At 39.3% G+C, this 17,541-nt stretch overlaps 1 protein-coding gene across 1 annotated transcript in view; it reads left to right on the forward strand.

The window, feature by feature from the left end:
* Window positions 1-551: 551 nt before the first annotated feature.
* Window positions 552-17,541, forward strand: part of LOC132559567 (palmitoleoyl-protein carboxylesterase NOTUM-like) — a gene marked incomplete at its 3' end in the record, with an annotated part of 38,184 nt that continues 21,194 nt past the window's right edge. Inside the window, 1 exon segment of the mRNA XM_060224198.1 lies at window positions 552-814. Coding sequence (XP_060080181.1) covers window positions 552-814 — 263 coding nt within the window.

Consider the following 17,541-nt stretch of genomic DNA (forward strand, 5'->3'; position numbering starts at 1 on the left):
TGTTTACGTCTGAAATATTTGCCGAGTTTGAAAACCAAGTTTAATTTTGTATTTTCTTACGAGGATATGTGTGTGTGCTGTACCAGGGAGAAGTACTATGACGGATGCATATCAGCTGCTCAAACTCATCTTAACAGATGTAAATGTTCTAAAATCGATCGCAGAGTCTTTCCAAGATTTATGTAAGAAAAAATAATTCGATTTCGCACGCGTGTGAAAGAAGTGTCCAATGGATAACCGCACGTTAATGACTGCATGCGACCTGGAACATATTTCAGGATTTAACCCAAATTGGTGTACATTAATACGCGGAATGGTCTCGTGACATTAGGAAAATATACCGGATTCTACGTGAGCTGTATATAAACAATTTTACAAATCAAAGTTGTATTGATCACTCAGGAAACTTATTTCGTCGATCTTGTTTGATTTGACACAATCATTGTCGGATTTAAAATAATACTAATTAAAGACATTGTCGACCGGTCTGTGAGTTATGTGAATTTTGACACGTTAAACATTGGTAAAGTTTTGTAGGCCCCTGACTTACTATGACGAGGGTTGCCTCGTCTGCTGTGTGGATTCTAGTCCTACTACAATACGTCATGTGTCGCCCGGACAAGTCGCTAAGTCGCCATGATATGGCCCTGGACGTAAACAAACTCGAGAGACTGGGCCGTGTAGATACCTTAATGAAATCCCTCAAAGATATCGCCCAAAAATCTCACAACTGTGGCCTAAAGGAAATCCCTAGACTCCAGAGGCATCATCTCAAAAACGCCAGCATCACGTGTAACGATGGCAGTCGCGCAGGGTAAGTTACTTTCGCTTTCCTAGTATTTATTTCTTATACGTTTTTTATCGATATGTATTTCATGTATGTCCTTTATGTTTCATGTTACGTTTACATCTTCCTGCCAACTATATATATCTTCCCTGTATGATAAATATCCACACAATACAATACACTAAAGCCTCCACACAATTTGATACATTTTTCCCGTAATAAAAACGTCTCCAACATGAGATTTTTTCCCATAATATCTTGCCCACATTAATGTAAGTTTTCCTCGACAGATAAACGATGCTCACATTAAGATAAATCTCCCAAATAATATGATATGTCTTCTCCACCAGAAACCTGCTGTTAAGAACATTGACGTGATAAACTAGAAAAGTGTACAGATTGTTTTAATATACATCTCCGAAAACGTACAAAAGTCGTTGTGTAAACAAAATGTGAACAGAGATTCAGAATTGCTTCAAACATATTTACGAAATAAAAATGAATGAAAATAAATGTGGCTGTGGTATCGATTAGGCCGGATTTGTTGAGATTAGACAGATTAAACAAGGAAAGAAAGCCAAGTTATACAGTAGGTGGTGCCGCCCTGAATCGTGTGATTGACATCACAGCGATCAACGCCTTCCAACAGGTGTAACACACCTGTACCTGAATACAGGTAACAACTGCGACTGATTGAGTCTACCTGTAATTAGCAATACGGGTACTATCTGTAATCATTAGTGTCTTTAAGTGAAGTAAGGACGGAGCAAAGGCTCGCTCATATCCCTCTAGTATAGATCTGGATAGAGCTACAGAGCAAAGGCTCGCTCATATCCCTCTAGTATAGATCTGGATAGTGCTACAGAGCACGGACTCGCTCATATCCATCTAGTATAGATCTGGATAGTGCTACAGAGCACGGACTCTCACATCGCATGAGCTCAATTTGGTATATATCTGGACAGTGCTACAGAGCACGGACTCGCTCACATCCCCTGAATTAAGCTCGGTATATATCTGGACAGAGCTACAGAGCACGGACTCGCTCACATCGCTCCAGTTAAGTGTGGTATATATCTGGACAGTGCTACAGAGCACGGACTCGCTCATATCGCTGCAGTTAAGTGTGGTATATATCTGGACAGTGCTACAGAGCACGGACTCCCTCACATCGCTCCAGTTAAGTGTTGTATATATCTGGACAGTGCTACAGAGCACGGACTCGCTCATATCGCTGCAGTTAAATGTGGTATATATCTGGACAGTGCTACAGAGCACGGACTCGCTCATATCGCTGCAGTTAAATGTGGTATATATCTGGACAGTGCTACAGAGCACGGACTCGCTCATATCGCTGCAGTTAAATGTGGTATATATCTGGACAGTGCTACAGAGCACGGACTCGCTCACATCGCTCCAGTTAAATGTGGTATATATCTGGACAGTGCTACAGAGCTCGGACTCCCTCACATCGCCCGACTTCTACCGTATGCGATACTAATCTAATGTACACGCGCTTATTTCAGATTCTATCTTTCATTACAGACCATTAGGAGTTAGAAATATCGCCTTCTGGTAAACAGGGAGGGGGTAAAACAAATAGACAAAATAGAGAAATCTAATTGCGTTCTAAAACTAGAGAGAAGTTTGGGATCATACCGCCCGGGAAGTTATGTCGGGGTAGGACATTGTCCTGAAACGTAACCGTATTGAACAGCATCAACATATCTTGCTATAGTATGTAATACACCATCCCAACAACCGTTACAAGTATAAACAAACACACGGGGTCCATGTTAAAACAAGCGTTATTACGGGGACGGTTTTAGCTTTTCGCAACTACATTTTGTTGTATGAACAGTTGGATATAAGATAAAGAGTGTGGTGAGAAGGATGCGGGATGATTAGGACTGATTTATGCTGTGTAGGACGAGAGTTTGGGTGAATAGGTACTTGCCATTAGCAAAGATACGCTCCATTTACAAAGCTAAACGTAACACGGACAGGAATGTGTTGGTCGTCAACGATACACACTACGCTATGTCAGGATTCACAGAATGTTAATTATCACGTAACTTGACAGGGTTCTAAGCTACGAGGCTCTTGGAATGCACTAAATGTATTTTGACAACTTTCATGCGATGACGTCCAATATAGGCAAGGTTTATTTGTTGGTATTACGTCACGGTTACTTAATGTTAAGGCCTCTAAATCATATTCAATGACATGATATGGTGAATAGACGGAATTGTTGTGAGGGGGACTGGTTATTGTAAATGACAAGGAATCGTAAATTGACGGAATGTTGTGAAGGAGACAGGATATTGTCAATGACAGGGAATCGTAAATTGACGGAATGTTGTGAAGGAGACTGAATATTGTCAATGACAGGGAATCGTAAATTGACGGAATGTTGTGAAGGAGACAGGATATTGTCAATGACAAGGAATCGTAAATTGACGGAATGTTGTGAAGGAGACAGGATATTGTCTATGACAAGGAATCGTAAATTGACGGAATTGTTGTGAAGGAGACAGGATATTGTCAATGACAGGGAATCGTAAATTGACGGAATGTTGTGAAGGAGACAGGATATTGTCAATGACAAGGAATCGTAAATTGACGGAATTGTTGTGAAGGAGACAGAATATTGTCAATGACAAGGAATCGTAAATTGACGGAATTGTTGTGAAGGAGACTAAATATTGTCAATGACAAGGAATCTTAAATTGACGGAATTGTTGTGAAGGAGACAGAATATTGTCAATGACAAAGAATCGTAAATTGACGGAATTGTTGTGAAGGAGACTGAATATTGTCTATGACAAGGAATCTTAAATTGACGGAATTGTTGTGAAGGAGACAGGATATTGTCTATGACAAGGAATCTTAAATTGACGGAATTGTTGTGAAGGAGACTGAATATTGTCTATGACAAGGAATCTTAAATTGACGGAATTGTTGTGAAGGAGACAGGATATTGTCAATGACAAGGAATCGTAAATTGACGGAATTGTTGTGAAGGAGACTGAATATTGTCTATGACAAGGAATCTTAAATTGACGGAATTGTTGTGAAGGAGACAGGATATTGTCAATGACAAGGAATCGTAAATTGACGGAATGGTTGTGAAGGAGACTGAATATTGTCTATGACAAGGAATCTTAAATTGACGGAATTGTTGTGAAGGAGACAGGATATTGTCAATGACAAGGAATCGTAAATTGACGGAATTGTTGTGAAGGAGACTGAATATTGTCTATGACAAGGAATCTTAAATTGACGGAATTGTTGTGAAGGAGACTGAATATTGTCAATGACAGGGAATCGTAAATTGACGGAATGTTGTGAAGGAGACAGGATATTGTCAATGACAAGGAATCGTAAATTGACGGAATGTTGTGAAGGAGACAGGATATTGTCAATGACAAGGAATCGTAAATTGACGGAATGTTGTGAAGGAGACTGAATATTGTCAATGACAAGGAATCGTAAATTGACGGAATGTTGTGAAGGAGACAGGATATTGTCAATGACAAGGAATCGTAAATTGACGGAATGTTGTGAAGGAGACAGGATATTGTCAATGACAAGGAATCGTAAATTGACGGAATGTTGTGAAGGAGACAGGATATTGTCAATGACAAGGAATCGTAAATTGACGGAATGTTGTGAAGGAGACAGGATATTGTCAATGACAAGGAATCGTAAATTGACGGAATGTTGTGAAGGAGACAGGATATTGTCAATGACAAGGAATCGTAAATTGACGGAATGTTGTGAAGGAGACAGGATATTGTCAATGACAAGGAATCGTAAATTGACGGAATGTTGTGAAGGAGACAGGATATTGTCAATGACAAGGAATCGTAAATTGACGGAATGTTGTGAAGGAGACAGGATATTGTCAATGACAAGGAATCGTAAATTGACGGAATGTTGTGAAGGAGACTGAATATTGTCAATGACAAGGAATCGTAAATTGACGGAATGGTTGTGAAGGAGACAGGATATTGTCAATGACAAGGAATCGTAAATTGACGGAATTGTTGTGAAGGAGACTGAATATTGTTAATGACAAGGAATCGTAAATTGAGTGGTTCGAATGGTTGTTAATGACTAAGAATGTAGAGCGACGGAATCGTCTTTCAGGAATCTGAATAATTGTAAGTGATGAAGAATGTTAAATCAACGGAATTGTCTTTTAGGGGTCTAAAAAGTTCCCCTTTAGTGAAGCGGTAGAATGTCCGGCTAGAGACTGAACCTGTTACAGATTTGGTGCCGTTGATCACTCTAAAGGTAGAAGCTATAGGAGATTGAGATGCTTCCTTGCAGATATCGAACCAGGTTGTTGTTGTCTTTGAGGTCGAAGACTTTGTACAGTAGTGTAGAAGTTAGGAGTACACGTAGCTTTACTATCCTCAGCTAGTGTGAATTTCCCTTAGTGGAGTGGTAATATGTCTGGCTACAGATCGAAGGGTCGCTGGTTCGAACCCCAGCGGTGGCACAGTCTTTTTCATTACTCCTTCCTATTAAACTATATACTGGTATATAAAATATAAGGCATTGACATTATCGTTTAATAATACAGTTCAACGCAATTCGTGGGCAACGGAACACACGCTGTAAAGACTCTTCAGGCTGTGGGAATGCCTAAACGGTGGCGACAGTTACGTACAGCTGTGTCAGAGTGCTGCACATAGACTTACCGACCTCAAGCTACACACCTGATATCACGGGGACATCCGACATTTACATATTTATTTAAATATCAAGAGATCTTGAAGTATGTTACGCACGCGGCGCTTTGCGAAAAATCGACTGATTGAGAGGACGGTCTACGTGCTCTATGACGAAGAGAGAAAACAGCGCAACTTTGTACGGAATGACATGTAGACGGACGGACGGACAGAAAACGGAGTGACTGTGGACGGATTCACAGAGGAAAACATTTATTTATTTATTTTGACTTATTTAGTATCCAATAGAACATGTACAAAGTATACAGAAGGATTAAGGGAGTTGTAGAGAACAGAGGGACAGTAGACGCAATGACAGAGTATGTGATGACTGAAGACAGGAAGGCAGTGAAACAAATCCCTGGGGGGCGGAGTGACCGAAGGATAAAGGGGTGACAATTACAGGTAGTTCCTTCACATGGGGTTACAATTAATTCAGAAATCTTGGTTGGAATGAAAAATGAAAAAAAAGCAATGCTTATTTCCATAAAAATAGTGTTATACATATAAAACTACTTCAATGAATTTACTGTGTTGGGTGATATATGCAGTCCGAAAATGAAATGAGGATTATAGAAAACAAACGGAAGAATGCGCTCCGATTTGTGTATAATAGTGTTGACACGTTAAATACGTGTATGAACGCAATGCAGCTTATGTCTTAAACAAGGCTAACCACTTCCGTTTGTATTAAATTAATGCTGCCCGCCCCCGGAAATATTATCACACTGATGTATAGGGGAAGGTGAAGAAACAGACTCCGTAATTATAGAGACCATAAACAAGCCTTGTTAATAAAAAGCACGCTAGCGCTGAACTGTACAGATCACTGTTAGCTTTTCGGGTTGAGACATGTGACGTCAGATACAAAATGACAATAAGTGATGAACACCAGTTTATCGGTCCGTTTTTATTAGGAAAGTGGAATAAATGTGTTATCGTGAAGTCACTATATTTACTCGATAGACTGACAAGGGCTGTAGTCTGTTAATGAGAACGAAGTATACAATTTTCTAGAAATGAGTGTGTAATTATTTGAATTAGCCTCTGTCTTATCAAGGACGTAATGACATTATGACGTCATTTTTGATCGAGTGACTATGTTATTGGCAGCTGTGGGGATACGTTCTCACTGTTAAGTATGCCAAAAAATATCTTACTGGTGATGACACGATCAGTAACACTCAACTTCTGACCTCAACTTCTGACCCATCAGCCTCCACGGCGACGTCATAGGTCACGTTTTCATAAAATTGGGAAAATGGCAATGTTTATAGTACGTTGACTTAGTGAGAGGTCGATGTCAACTTATTAATAAAAGTTCACATACGTGAAAAGTGAACTTACAGTTTACGTTGGCGCAAATGGAACCAAACGAATCCTGTTTCTGTGTCCTTACCGACGGGACGACATTCCACTTTCATTTACTTCAAAGGGAGTCCTAATAAAATATAATCTGAAATGTCATGTGCAATATTAGAGAAAAAAAATACTGCAAAAATATCGTACCTCTTCCATCCTCTTTACAAAGAGTTACGATTTTGTTTTTCGTTTTTCTATTTTTGTTTTTCCGAAAACAGAACATTGCGAAGGAATGTCAACAATTTCGTTCTAAAACAGTTGGAGGTACAAAAGGAAGGGTAGGTAGCGGAGTTAAATATCAGGGCTATGGCAACAAATCAAAGAGTGCTATTTTTCCCGTATTAAAATATAGGAAACATAGCGTGAATTTCCTAATTATGGAATATTCTATATTTACTGTGTACGCCATAACACGTGAATATTTCCAGTGGGTCTGTGTTCGGCTATTTCCGTCAGAGTGTAACAGTTTTGTATGAGTTTACGGAAATCCTCGAACCGTTTAAGATTGCTGTTTTTCGCCTAATGGACTCACAACCATCAAAAACACGACTTCCTTTCCGCGTCGATCTTAAAATGTTTTTCTTTTCAGTATAAACGACCAAATACTTTGTGAAAAACGTTTGAAAGCGAGCGAGTAACATACGAGTAAAACAATGTATATCTATTTTTAGATGCAAATTGTAACAGTTCTCCATTCATATGGTCAATGCGCCTGCAGTGCCGACATATCAAATGAACGATCCGAATATCGTTACCTGTGTCGATACATCAGATGTACGATCCGAATATCGTTACCTGTGTCGATATATCAGATGTACGATCCAAATATCGTTATTATAGTCGACATATCAATTGTACGATCCGAATATCGTTACCTGTGTCGATATATCAGATGTAAGATCCGAATATCGTTATTATAGTCGACATATCAATTGTACGATCCGAATATCGTTACCTGTGTCGATATATCAGATGTAAGATCCGAATATCGTTATTATAGTCGACATATCAATTGTACGATCCGAATATCGTTACCTGTGTCGATATATCAGATGTACGATCCAAATATCGTTATTATAGTCGACATATCAATTGTACGATCCGAATATCGTTACCTGTGTCGATATATCAGATGTAAGATCCGAATATCGTTATTATAGTCGACATATCAATTTTACGATCCGAATATCGTTACCAGCGTCGACATATCAATTGCATGGTGCAAATACCGTTATCAGTGTCAGCATATCAGATGTACGATCCGAATATCGTTACCTGTGTCGATATATCAGATGTACGATCCGAATATCGTTACCAGCGTCGACATATCAATTGTACGATCCGAATGTCGTTACCTGTGTCGATATATCAGATGTACGATCCGAATATCGTTACCAGCGTCGACATATCAGTTGTATGGTGCAAATACCGTTATCAGTGTCGGCATATCAGATGTACGATCCAAATATCGTTATTATAGTCGACATATCAATTGTACGATCCGAATATCGTTACCAGCGTCGACATATCAATTGTATGGTGCAAATACCGTTATCAGTGTCAGCATATCAGATGTACGATCCGAATATCGTTACCTGTGTCGATATATCAGATGTACGATCCGAATATCGTTACCAGCGTCGACATATCAATTGTACGATCCGAATATCGTTACCAGCGTCGACATATCTAATGTACGATTTGAATATCGTTACCAGCGTCGACATATCTAATGTACGATTTGAATATCGTTACCAGTGTCGACATATCTAATGTACGATTTGAATATCGTTACCAGTGTCGACATATTAGCATTGAGATAATATTTACTGAGAAACTACATCTTAGCGAATCCGACAGCAATATGATAGCGAATACAGTTGTACATAGGATACAATATACAATGATTTAAGTAGATCAATGAGGGCAGGCTAGCCACATACATATGCTGCCGAAACGGAGAAATTATCTTTGATTTCCTTCTCTTTCATGTTTGAGTAAAAACAAACGAAAAACATGTTTGAATCCTTTCCCTTTTGAAAACCTCGCCAAAAACTGAGTAGTTTTTGTATATGCATGGCATCTGGATACGCGTTACAGCATGGAGCTGGCTAAACATTATATCCACCATTTACTGAAGTAGACAACACTCTTTAGGAAAAAGAAAAAAGAAAAAAATGTATTGGCAGAAATAGTTATATTGCGTGTCTTGTGTGTACAGATGTCTTAAGTATTGTTACTATTCTTGTGATAAGCTTTGCACATAACCGGAAGTAGTATTTACAAACAGATGCTTACTCGCATCGCTGCCTTTTATTTTTGTTGCGGTACAACAATCTGAATTAGATAGCAGTCAAAACATCACAGTTGTTGTGTAACACAATAGTCACGTGCTGAAGTAGAAATTCAGTCGTTTTCTAATGTGAAATGATTAGTAAATCACACAGTGCAATCATATCACTTCCAGTGGTAGAATTAGTTGTGTAATTTCCCCCACATAGGGACAGACAGACTATCAATGTTCAACAACACAGGACTAGACAGACCTTCAATGTTTCCCGACACAGAAATAGACAGATTATCATTGTTCCCCAACACAAGATCAGACAGACCATCAATGTTCCCCGACACAGGGCTAGACAGACCATCAATGTACCCCGACACAGGACTAGACAGACCATCAATGTCCCCCGACACAGGACTAGACAGACCATCAATGTTTCCCGACACAGGACTAGACAGACCATCAATGTCCCCCGACACAGGACTAGACAGACCATCAATGTCCCCCGACACAGGACTAGACAGACCATCAATGTTCCCCGACACAGGACTAGACAGACCGTCAATGTTCCCCGACACAGGACTAGACAGACCATCAATGTTCCCCGACACAGGACTAGACAGACCATCAATGTCCCCCGACACAGGACTAGACAGACCATCAATGTCCCCCGACACAGGACTAGACAGACCATCAATGTTTCCCGACACAGGACTAGACAGACCATCAATGTCCCCCGACACAGGACTAGACAGACCATCAATGTCCCCCGACACAGGACTAGACAGACCGTCAATGTTCCCCGATACAGGTCCCAACAGACCGTGTATATCATCTATGTTCCCAGACTCAGGATTCAACAGACCAGCATTGTTCCTCTAAGCATTACAACTGAACTGAGGGTTAAGAATGTTTACTTGCTACAGCGTAAAGACATCGACCTCTCGAACATGCGCAACACGTTCAAGTACTATACCGGATATCTAGAGACAAAGTATTGTCAATCCGGGTCTTTGATCTTGGCAGTTTGTTGATCCAGAAGGGTCTATTTATTTACAAATACTTATCTAAAATAAGGACTACCCGACAGTGTACAAGGACCGGGTTGTTTGGTAAACAGCGATACAGATCAGCTTTAGGAATGCTAGTCTCTGTGATGTTACTGATTCAAAGTAATCCGGAGTTTAAGTTACCGTCGACAACGGTATTAGAATTTCCCCCTGTTAAACACTGCTTCATTTCAATCGCCATGTAAACATGCCTGTTATTGTCATTTATTGAACTGATTTATTAAAAGTGCCCGCAACAACGGTTACCCTCTCAAACTGAAGCTATGACAATATCTAACAACACGTGTTGAAATCTTCAGTCAGTTTAGTGGTAAATGTGAAATCCCAGTGCCTACAGAAGGACCTTAATACTGTTATATGACCCAGGTAAATGTGGCGGTGTTATTTCAACCAAATCCCACATTTAGTTTTCCGCTTTACGGAGATATAGGTCAAGATTAATGTTTGATGACAATCTAGATATATTTCTTCCAGTCATGGTTTTGTCAGTGTTATGTAACTGATACTGTTGTACCTCAGCCGTAAGACTTACGGACGCAGCTTATTAAGATATAAAATATATCATTTAGATGATTTTGTTTAATTCCGTAGTTCCCAGAAGCAGCCAATGACGTAGGCGTGGTATTAGAGACGTCACTGGTTTAGCTTTAGTTTGTCATACACATGGGAACAAATAACAAGTCTGAGATACGTATCTTTAATATCATATCTTGATTTGCTGTTTCTTCAATTTTCCTGAATTAATCTAGACGTTTGATCAGGGAGTACAATCAGGCTATTTGTTGCCTTCCACACCTGCAGAGTACGGACAGGCACTCATTATCCCTACCCTCTTTAATCAAACGTTAAACCAACTCTAACAGATTCAAATGATTTCTTTCCGCGACAATAATCAGTGTTGCGCATGCGTGAATATTTTAACGATCGTTTTCTATGATGATTGGTTTGATTGACAGATGTAAATTGGCAATGGAGTACCTTTCATTTGAGGTAACATGTTTTCTGTTGTGTTTGGCCTCCATTCACACGAATTGACTACAAAGAGGAGAAGATGAAAGAGTCCTGCCTGTGTATTGTTATCCGCGCGATCATCACTAGGGCCGGGCTCCGGGCCCTGATAGGACCAGTTTAAGCAGAGCAATGTAAATAAGTTTACCTATCTTCAAAGACGTACGGCATTGACGACGTTCTTTTTTTCTACTTGATTGGCATTTAGTGAAAACTTCAAACAAGGTTCACATACAGAGGAAAGGAGTGACCATTTCAGATTATTTTGGATGCTAAAAAGGTGTTCCAGATAAGACTATTTATGTTGACGTTTGTAGGCAAGGTTTTACTGGAGAGCTCAAACGAACTCTTGTCAATGGGTCCCACGTATGGTCTCTATAAAGAGCGGTGGAAATAGGCTACAACATGAAATCAGAACATGCGATAATTTGTTTCTTTATTTAGAAATAATCTTTATTTTGAACCAATATCTTAGAGACAAGCACACGTATAGATAATGAGGTTTCAAGACAAGGAGGGTAACATAAGGGTCAGAGGTCAAATAGTTCAATGTTTTTCATTCTCATATTAAAAGAAGATATTGGTCTGATGATAGAATACACCCTATGTACTAATTTATCTTACCACTGGTTCCTCTACATGTCCGATTGGTCACGTTTTCAACGATGAGGACGGAGACAGAAGATGCTTGTGGACCCCTTGGGAACCGCTATGTCAAGATGACAGGCCGGAAGTGTCGGTTTGTGTAAATGATAACCAAACTGTCCTGTGCTGATTTAATATGTATGTGCTCTACACCGTAAAACATTTACATTTTAAAGTAACGGTGTAAAATAAACGAACGATTGTATATGCATTTTTTTGCTATCGTTTCTTCATCATAAGGCAGAGATGAGAAGGGTCCAGTTATATAGAACACGAGAGAATGTGTATCGCACTCGGCCTTATGCAATAAAGAGGGAAACGACTTGACGCAGATGAAACGACACATATGAACATTGATCTTTATCTGATAATAAAGATGAAACATGATGGCTACATTTGGCGGTACGATCAAAGGTACAGGTAAAACTGACAGGTGTGAAGATATTTCTTTAACACGTATCTGGTCAATCACTACGGAGAGAAAGTGGATTGATCTTTATGAGAGATTTACAAGACTCAGACGACGGTTTCTTTAGATCCATGTTTAAGGATATATCTGTGTAACTGTGATGAATTATAACGGTGATATGATAAATGGTGGTCACGGTCACAATTATACAGTGAATCCATTTTTTTATTTAGTAAAACGTTACTTGATATCGTCTTCTTCAAGGTCACCGAAATAAAACGAATCCATAATTATTTAACTAAAAAACCATTCATTCTTTCCATGTGTTATGACCCGTACCTCACGATAAAACATCGTATGGTCAGTTTTGAAAGAAATCCCAGATCGTGGTCAGACATGTGACACGCTACCCTATCTTGTCTGACCAGGAAATCAAACCCCGGCTATTCTTGGGAACATCAGTGTCCAGTGTGTCATCTGACCGCTATAATCTCACGAGATCGGGGCGAGAAGTAGACTGAATTGACGTATTAGCTCCTATCTGACTGTATTATTTATAAATGGTATCCGCCGAGTTTCTGAGTGATCAAATTGGACAACATGCGGGGTTATTGGGATGTTACTGGAAACTCGCTGATAAAATAAATGTTAATTTTCTCATGAACATCTCAATGCTTAGAGGGCTAACTCAAATCAAAGTACTGAGAGTACTGACTTACAAGCAGCGAGATATATACATACACTACCCTGTAACAAACGGTTAAATGGACACGTTTGTATATACCATTCACTGATTCCCACCTACCTCCATTGTAGTAGACGTTATCAATATACTCCTACACACCTCATTCAATATCAACACGTGTTTTACTTTGTGTCGACCGAACATCAGTCATTCTTGGGAATACCAGCCCATTGCACAACAATCTAGTCCAATTCTCGACAACCCATTGACAATGGGAAGAAAATTTTCGCAGATTCCTCAGTGTACCTTCGTAATAAGTTTTTTTACTTACATCAAGAGACTTGAGTTCCTTTATTCGGAAGTAGGTCATCCCTTTGGATAAACCTGTGTACTTTTTACCGGATCGCTACTTACTAAATATCGTGTTCAATCTACTTTTTTGTATTTTTCTTATTAAGGAATGTTTCTAAAAGCTTCGATGTAGGCCATTCAAAATGATCTAACTGATCCATTTAATTATCTTGGATATCTTGCACAATATTGTTTGGAAACACAAACCTATTTTACCTGCGACATTGAATGCAATATGACAGGGCTATGCTTGATGAAATAACCAGGCTTGACGTTGTGAATGTCATGAGTGGGATACTAGATATGACGTCAACCAATGAATGACGACATTACCTCAGTAGATTTTGCCTTCAAATTGGAAACAATTAGTTTCAAATTTGTTAATTCTTCCTGATATGGCAGAAATATCCAAGCATGTATACTTATAAAACCATTTCAGCCGGACGCAAACCTCTGATTCGAGAGTTTGTTTGCGTAGTATCAGGGACTGAAACGTTGTCAAATTAAGGATTGGTATCGCAAAGTGTCAGCGTGAGGTCGCTATTCTTGAATCGTCACAGATTTAAAATATAACAATTATACAAAATGGAATTTCTGAATAATTAATGTCTTTTTTTCCCTTAAGATTACATTGCTGTTCGTTAGTTAGGCTGTTAAAACAGCTAGCTTAACTTCGAAATTTCGATTGCTGTCGCCTTTCCCTATCAACATGTTTTTGTTTAATCACGTGATGTCTATACATTAAGAAAGAACACGACTTACCTACAATTGCTTTGATATTAAGGAGCTGACTGCTGATACTTATCTATGTCATTGTGGCCCTGATTAATGTATAACAAATGACGATATATTCTATCGTTTGTTCATCCCAGACACGTCTTGGCAGTCCACACTCCGACACATTGCTGCCGGAGACACACGAGCTGTGCCAGGGAGGATACAGTACTGCACGTTCTTGTACAATTATCAAAAATCAAAACAGATTATATCCGACACAAACCAAGTGTGGTATGATGGCAGTGTTAAAATTTTGTCTGAATTATCAGTTTAGTGTGGACAAAGGAGACGAAGTTTATTTCATTGATGGTAGATTAAAATCAAAGTCTTTTCAAATGAAGATATATTGTAGTGAATGTCAAAACCAAGCAGGATGATAGATAAGCTATAGTTAGGGCCAGATAATACCTAGTATACTGAGGACTTACGACCACATACACGTACTGTAGCATGCTACATCGCATTAAACGCAGTGACTTAACTATCACCAAATAACAGCTAATGTGGTTTTAAGACGATCCTAATTTTCAAATGATTGTTTCTTTGGCGCATGACACACAAAAAACGGAAGCGACCTGGACCTCTAACGACTTGTGATTCCGTTGTAAGCGGGGGAGGGAATGTAACGGTGACCTCGGAGAGATGGGCCATTGCATCATTCCATAACCCTCCCTCCAAAATGTCCCCTTGTTTCCGTTTTTATTGCTCACTTGTTCCGGATTGTTCAGGATCAGAAATTAGTTTAAACCTCACCGGATTTCAAAGGGATTTTCAAAGTAGTTTAATTCCTGACGTGTACTATTTGTAATATTAGGCGTTGTGATAGTGGGTACATATTCTGTTCCTTATGGCTGTTTGTAGCCCTTACACGTAACAAAAGGACATCCTGTCCTGACGGTCTTCATTGCTACTGCTTAAGGGGGATTTTGTTTCCTTTGATTTGTCTTTGTTCTAAACCTTTAGGATAACTGTGTCTACTTTTCAATAAATGTAGTGTATAAATATCGTACCTAAATTAGAACGGTTGGAGTGATACTGATAAACAATCAAACAGAGAAATTTATTTCAGTAAACTACGGAATGAAATATGATGCTTTTACCTGGATTACGAATTGATACATATGCTTTTTACAGTCCAAACTGTTACAGTAAGTCTTTAAAACGTTTGTTTAGAGGTAGAAGAAACTTGTTGAAATATACTAAATGACCCCAATTTCGCACGTGCGCTTTGGCCAATTAGCACTTACAGCTTCCACGAAGAGGATTTCCGTTCATGTTGCTTCGGTTTGGACTGTAAATCGAACGTTGGGCAACCGCGTGTAATTGGGTCGGTGAACCCTACACGTGTCGGAAAAGTAATGCTGCGTGTATGTCCATCATACTACAGGGCTGTATACGTCAGCCGCCCTTATAAAGGAAGTTCGTGATTAATGGGATTCCAAATATAGACCCGAGGCGAGTACCAGTCTTAGTGCGGCAGGATTGAAAGAAAACATATACCTGTTTATTACAATTTTGCCAGTGAAGTATAGAGAAATATCTCATTGATAAAAGTGTTATATTTCACTCGTGAAAATCTCAATTCATTTTTTGTGTGTTTTTTTCGCCTGTGAAAAATAATACTTTTGCACACTTACACCAATGAAAAGAGAGAACACAAATCATCTTCTAAAATTGGCAAATCGTAAAGCCTGGTACAAAAAATACAAAACCAGAAAACTGAAGGGATCGTTTACTAGTAACTCGACCTTCAATTCCATGAAAATCAGCAAGAAATTCAACGAAGATCACCTTATCGGAGATCAAACCCAATCCTCAACTTAACTTCTTGAATGTAGAGCGAAAACGTTAGACATTTCAAAAGGATTCGTGTCAGTAACAGCGACAGCCGTAGAATTCCGCCATATTTTCAGTCGCGTAGTAACTTGTCACACGTTAAACGCTCTCTGAACGTTTTACAGAAAATTGTGTTTGTTAGTGACATGAATAAGTAACATATACTATGTGAAAATAGAAATCGATTTACATTGAAATTGATTTTTTGTTCACGTAATTTAATGTTTTTTTCTTTAAAACATGGACTACATTTTGTCGCGTGCCGCTTAGTTATAATCAGTGAGTAGTATCCGTGAAAAGCCTAGCCAGCTTCCTCATTCTATATCTGTTCTTAATATGCCAGTACTTCGGCTATTTCACTAGTGAAAGTGTAATAAACAGAATATCTAACAGTGACTTCAGTAATAACAAATAAATTTCACTCGTATGTCTAATATTTTTGTGTCTTTCACTCGTGCTGCGTTTCCAATCTTTGTACTAAAATGCTGTTCACTGAACTTTTAGCTACATCAATATAACGTCATCACTACACATACATTCAGTCTTTATGACGTCATTCGTTTACTTTTCAGTCTTTACAACCTCAGACATTAACTGTTCAGTCGTTACGACGTCATTTAAAAACGTTTCAGTCGTTACGACGTCACTCAATAACTGTTCAGTCGTCACGACGTCACGCAATAATTGTTTAGTCGTCACGACGTCACACAATAATTGTTCAGTCGTCACGACGTCACGCAGTAACTGTTTAGTCGTTACGACGTCACGCAATAACTGTTCAGTCGTCACGACGTCACGCAATAACTGTTCAGTCGTCACGACGTCACGCAATAACTGTTCAGTCGTCACGACGTCACACCGTAACTGTTCAGTCGTTACGACGTCACGCAATAACTGTTCAGTCGTCACGACGTCACGCAATAACTGTTCAGTCGTTACGGCCTCAGTCATTAACTGTTCAGTCGTCACGACGTCACGCAATAATTGTTCAGTCGTCACGACGTCACGCAATAACTGTTCAGTCGTCACGACGTCACGCAATAACTGTCCAGTCGTTACGACGTCACTCTATTAACTATTCGGATGTTACAACGTCACTCATTAATTGGTAATATCGTCATCGACATTACGACGTACATGAACCCGTCAAAATATCGCTTAATTTAAATGCAATAATGAAAATATGGGAAATACTGCAAGTGGGTGATAATGGACGAAAAAAATAATATACCATTGCTGATGTTGATAGAATGTGGTCCTTAAACGTAGTGATCAGAATTATAATGTGTGGTAAAAACGTAACAAAGCAATCCGAGGTGATAATCTTTTATAATGAAAATTTAGAAATAAATGGTCCAATCCACGAAGTCCGATCGTGCCTCAGGGTAGGACTTCTCCTATGAAAAAGGACACGTGCACGCCTTGTCACAACTAAGGCGACTATCGTTAGATATCTTCCGTAATATAATTCGATCCGACAAGCTACCATTTCCCCGTATTAGAGCCCAGTGACTGAACCCTGACGACCCGGGTCACGGTTAATACAAACACTACGTTCTGGTGTAGCGTGTTCGTACATCCCACGTGA

This window comes from Ylistrum balloti, unplaced genomic scaffold, assembly GCF_031769215.1.
Source record: "Ylistrum balloti isolate Yb309-2 unplaced genomic scaffold, AGI_CSIRO_Ybal_v1 Utg370934, whole genome shotgun sequence".
NCBI classification, from domain to species: Eukaryota; Metazoa; Mollusca; class Bivalvia; order Pectinida; family Pectinidae; genus Ylistrum; species Ylistrum balloti.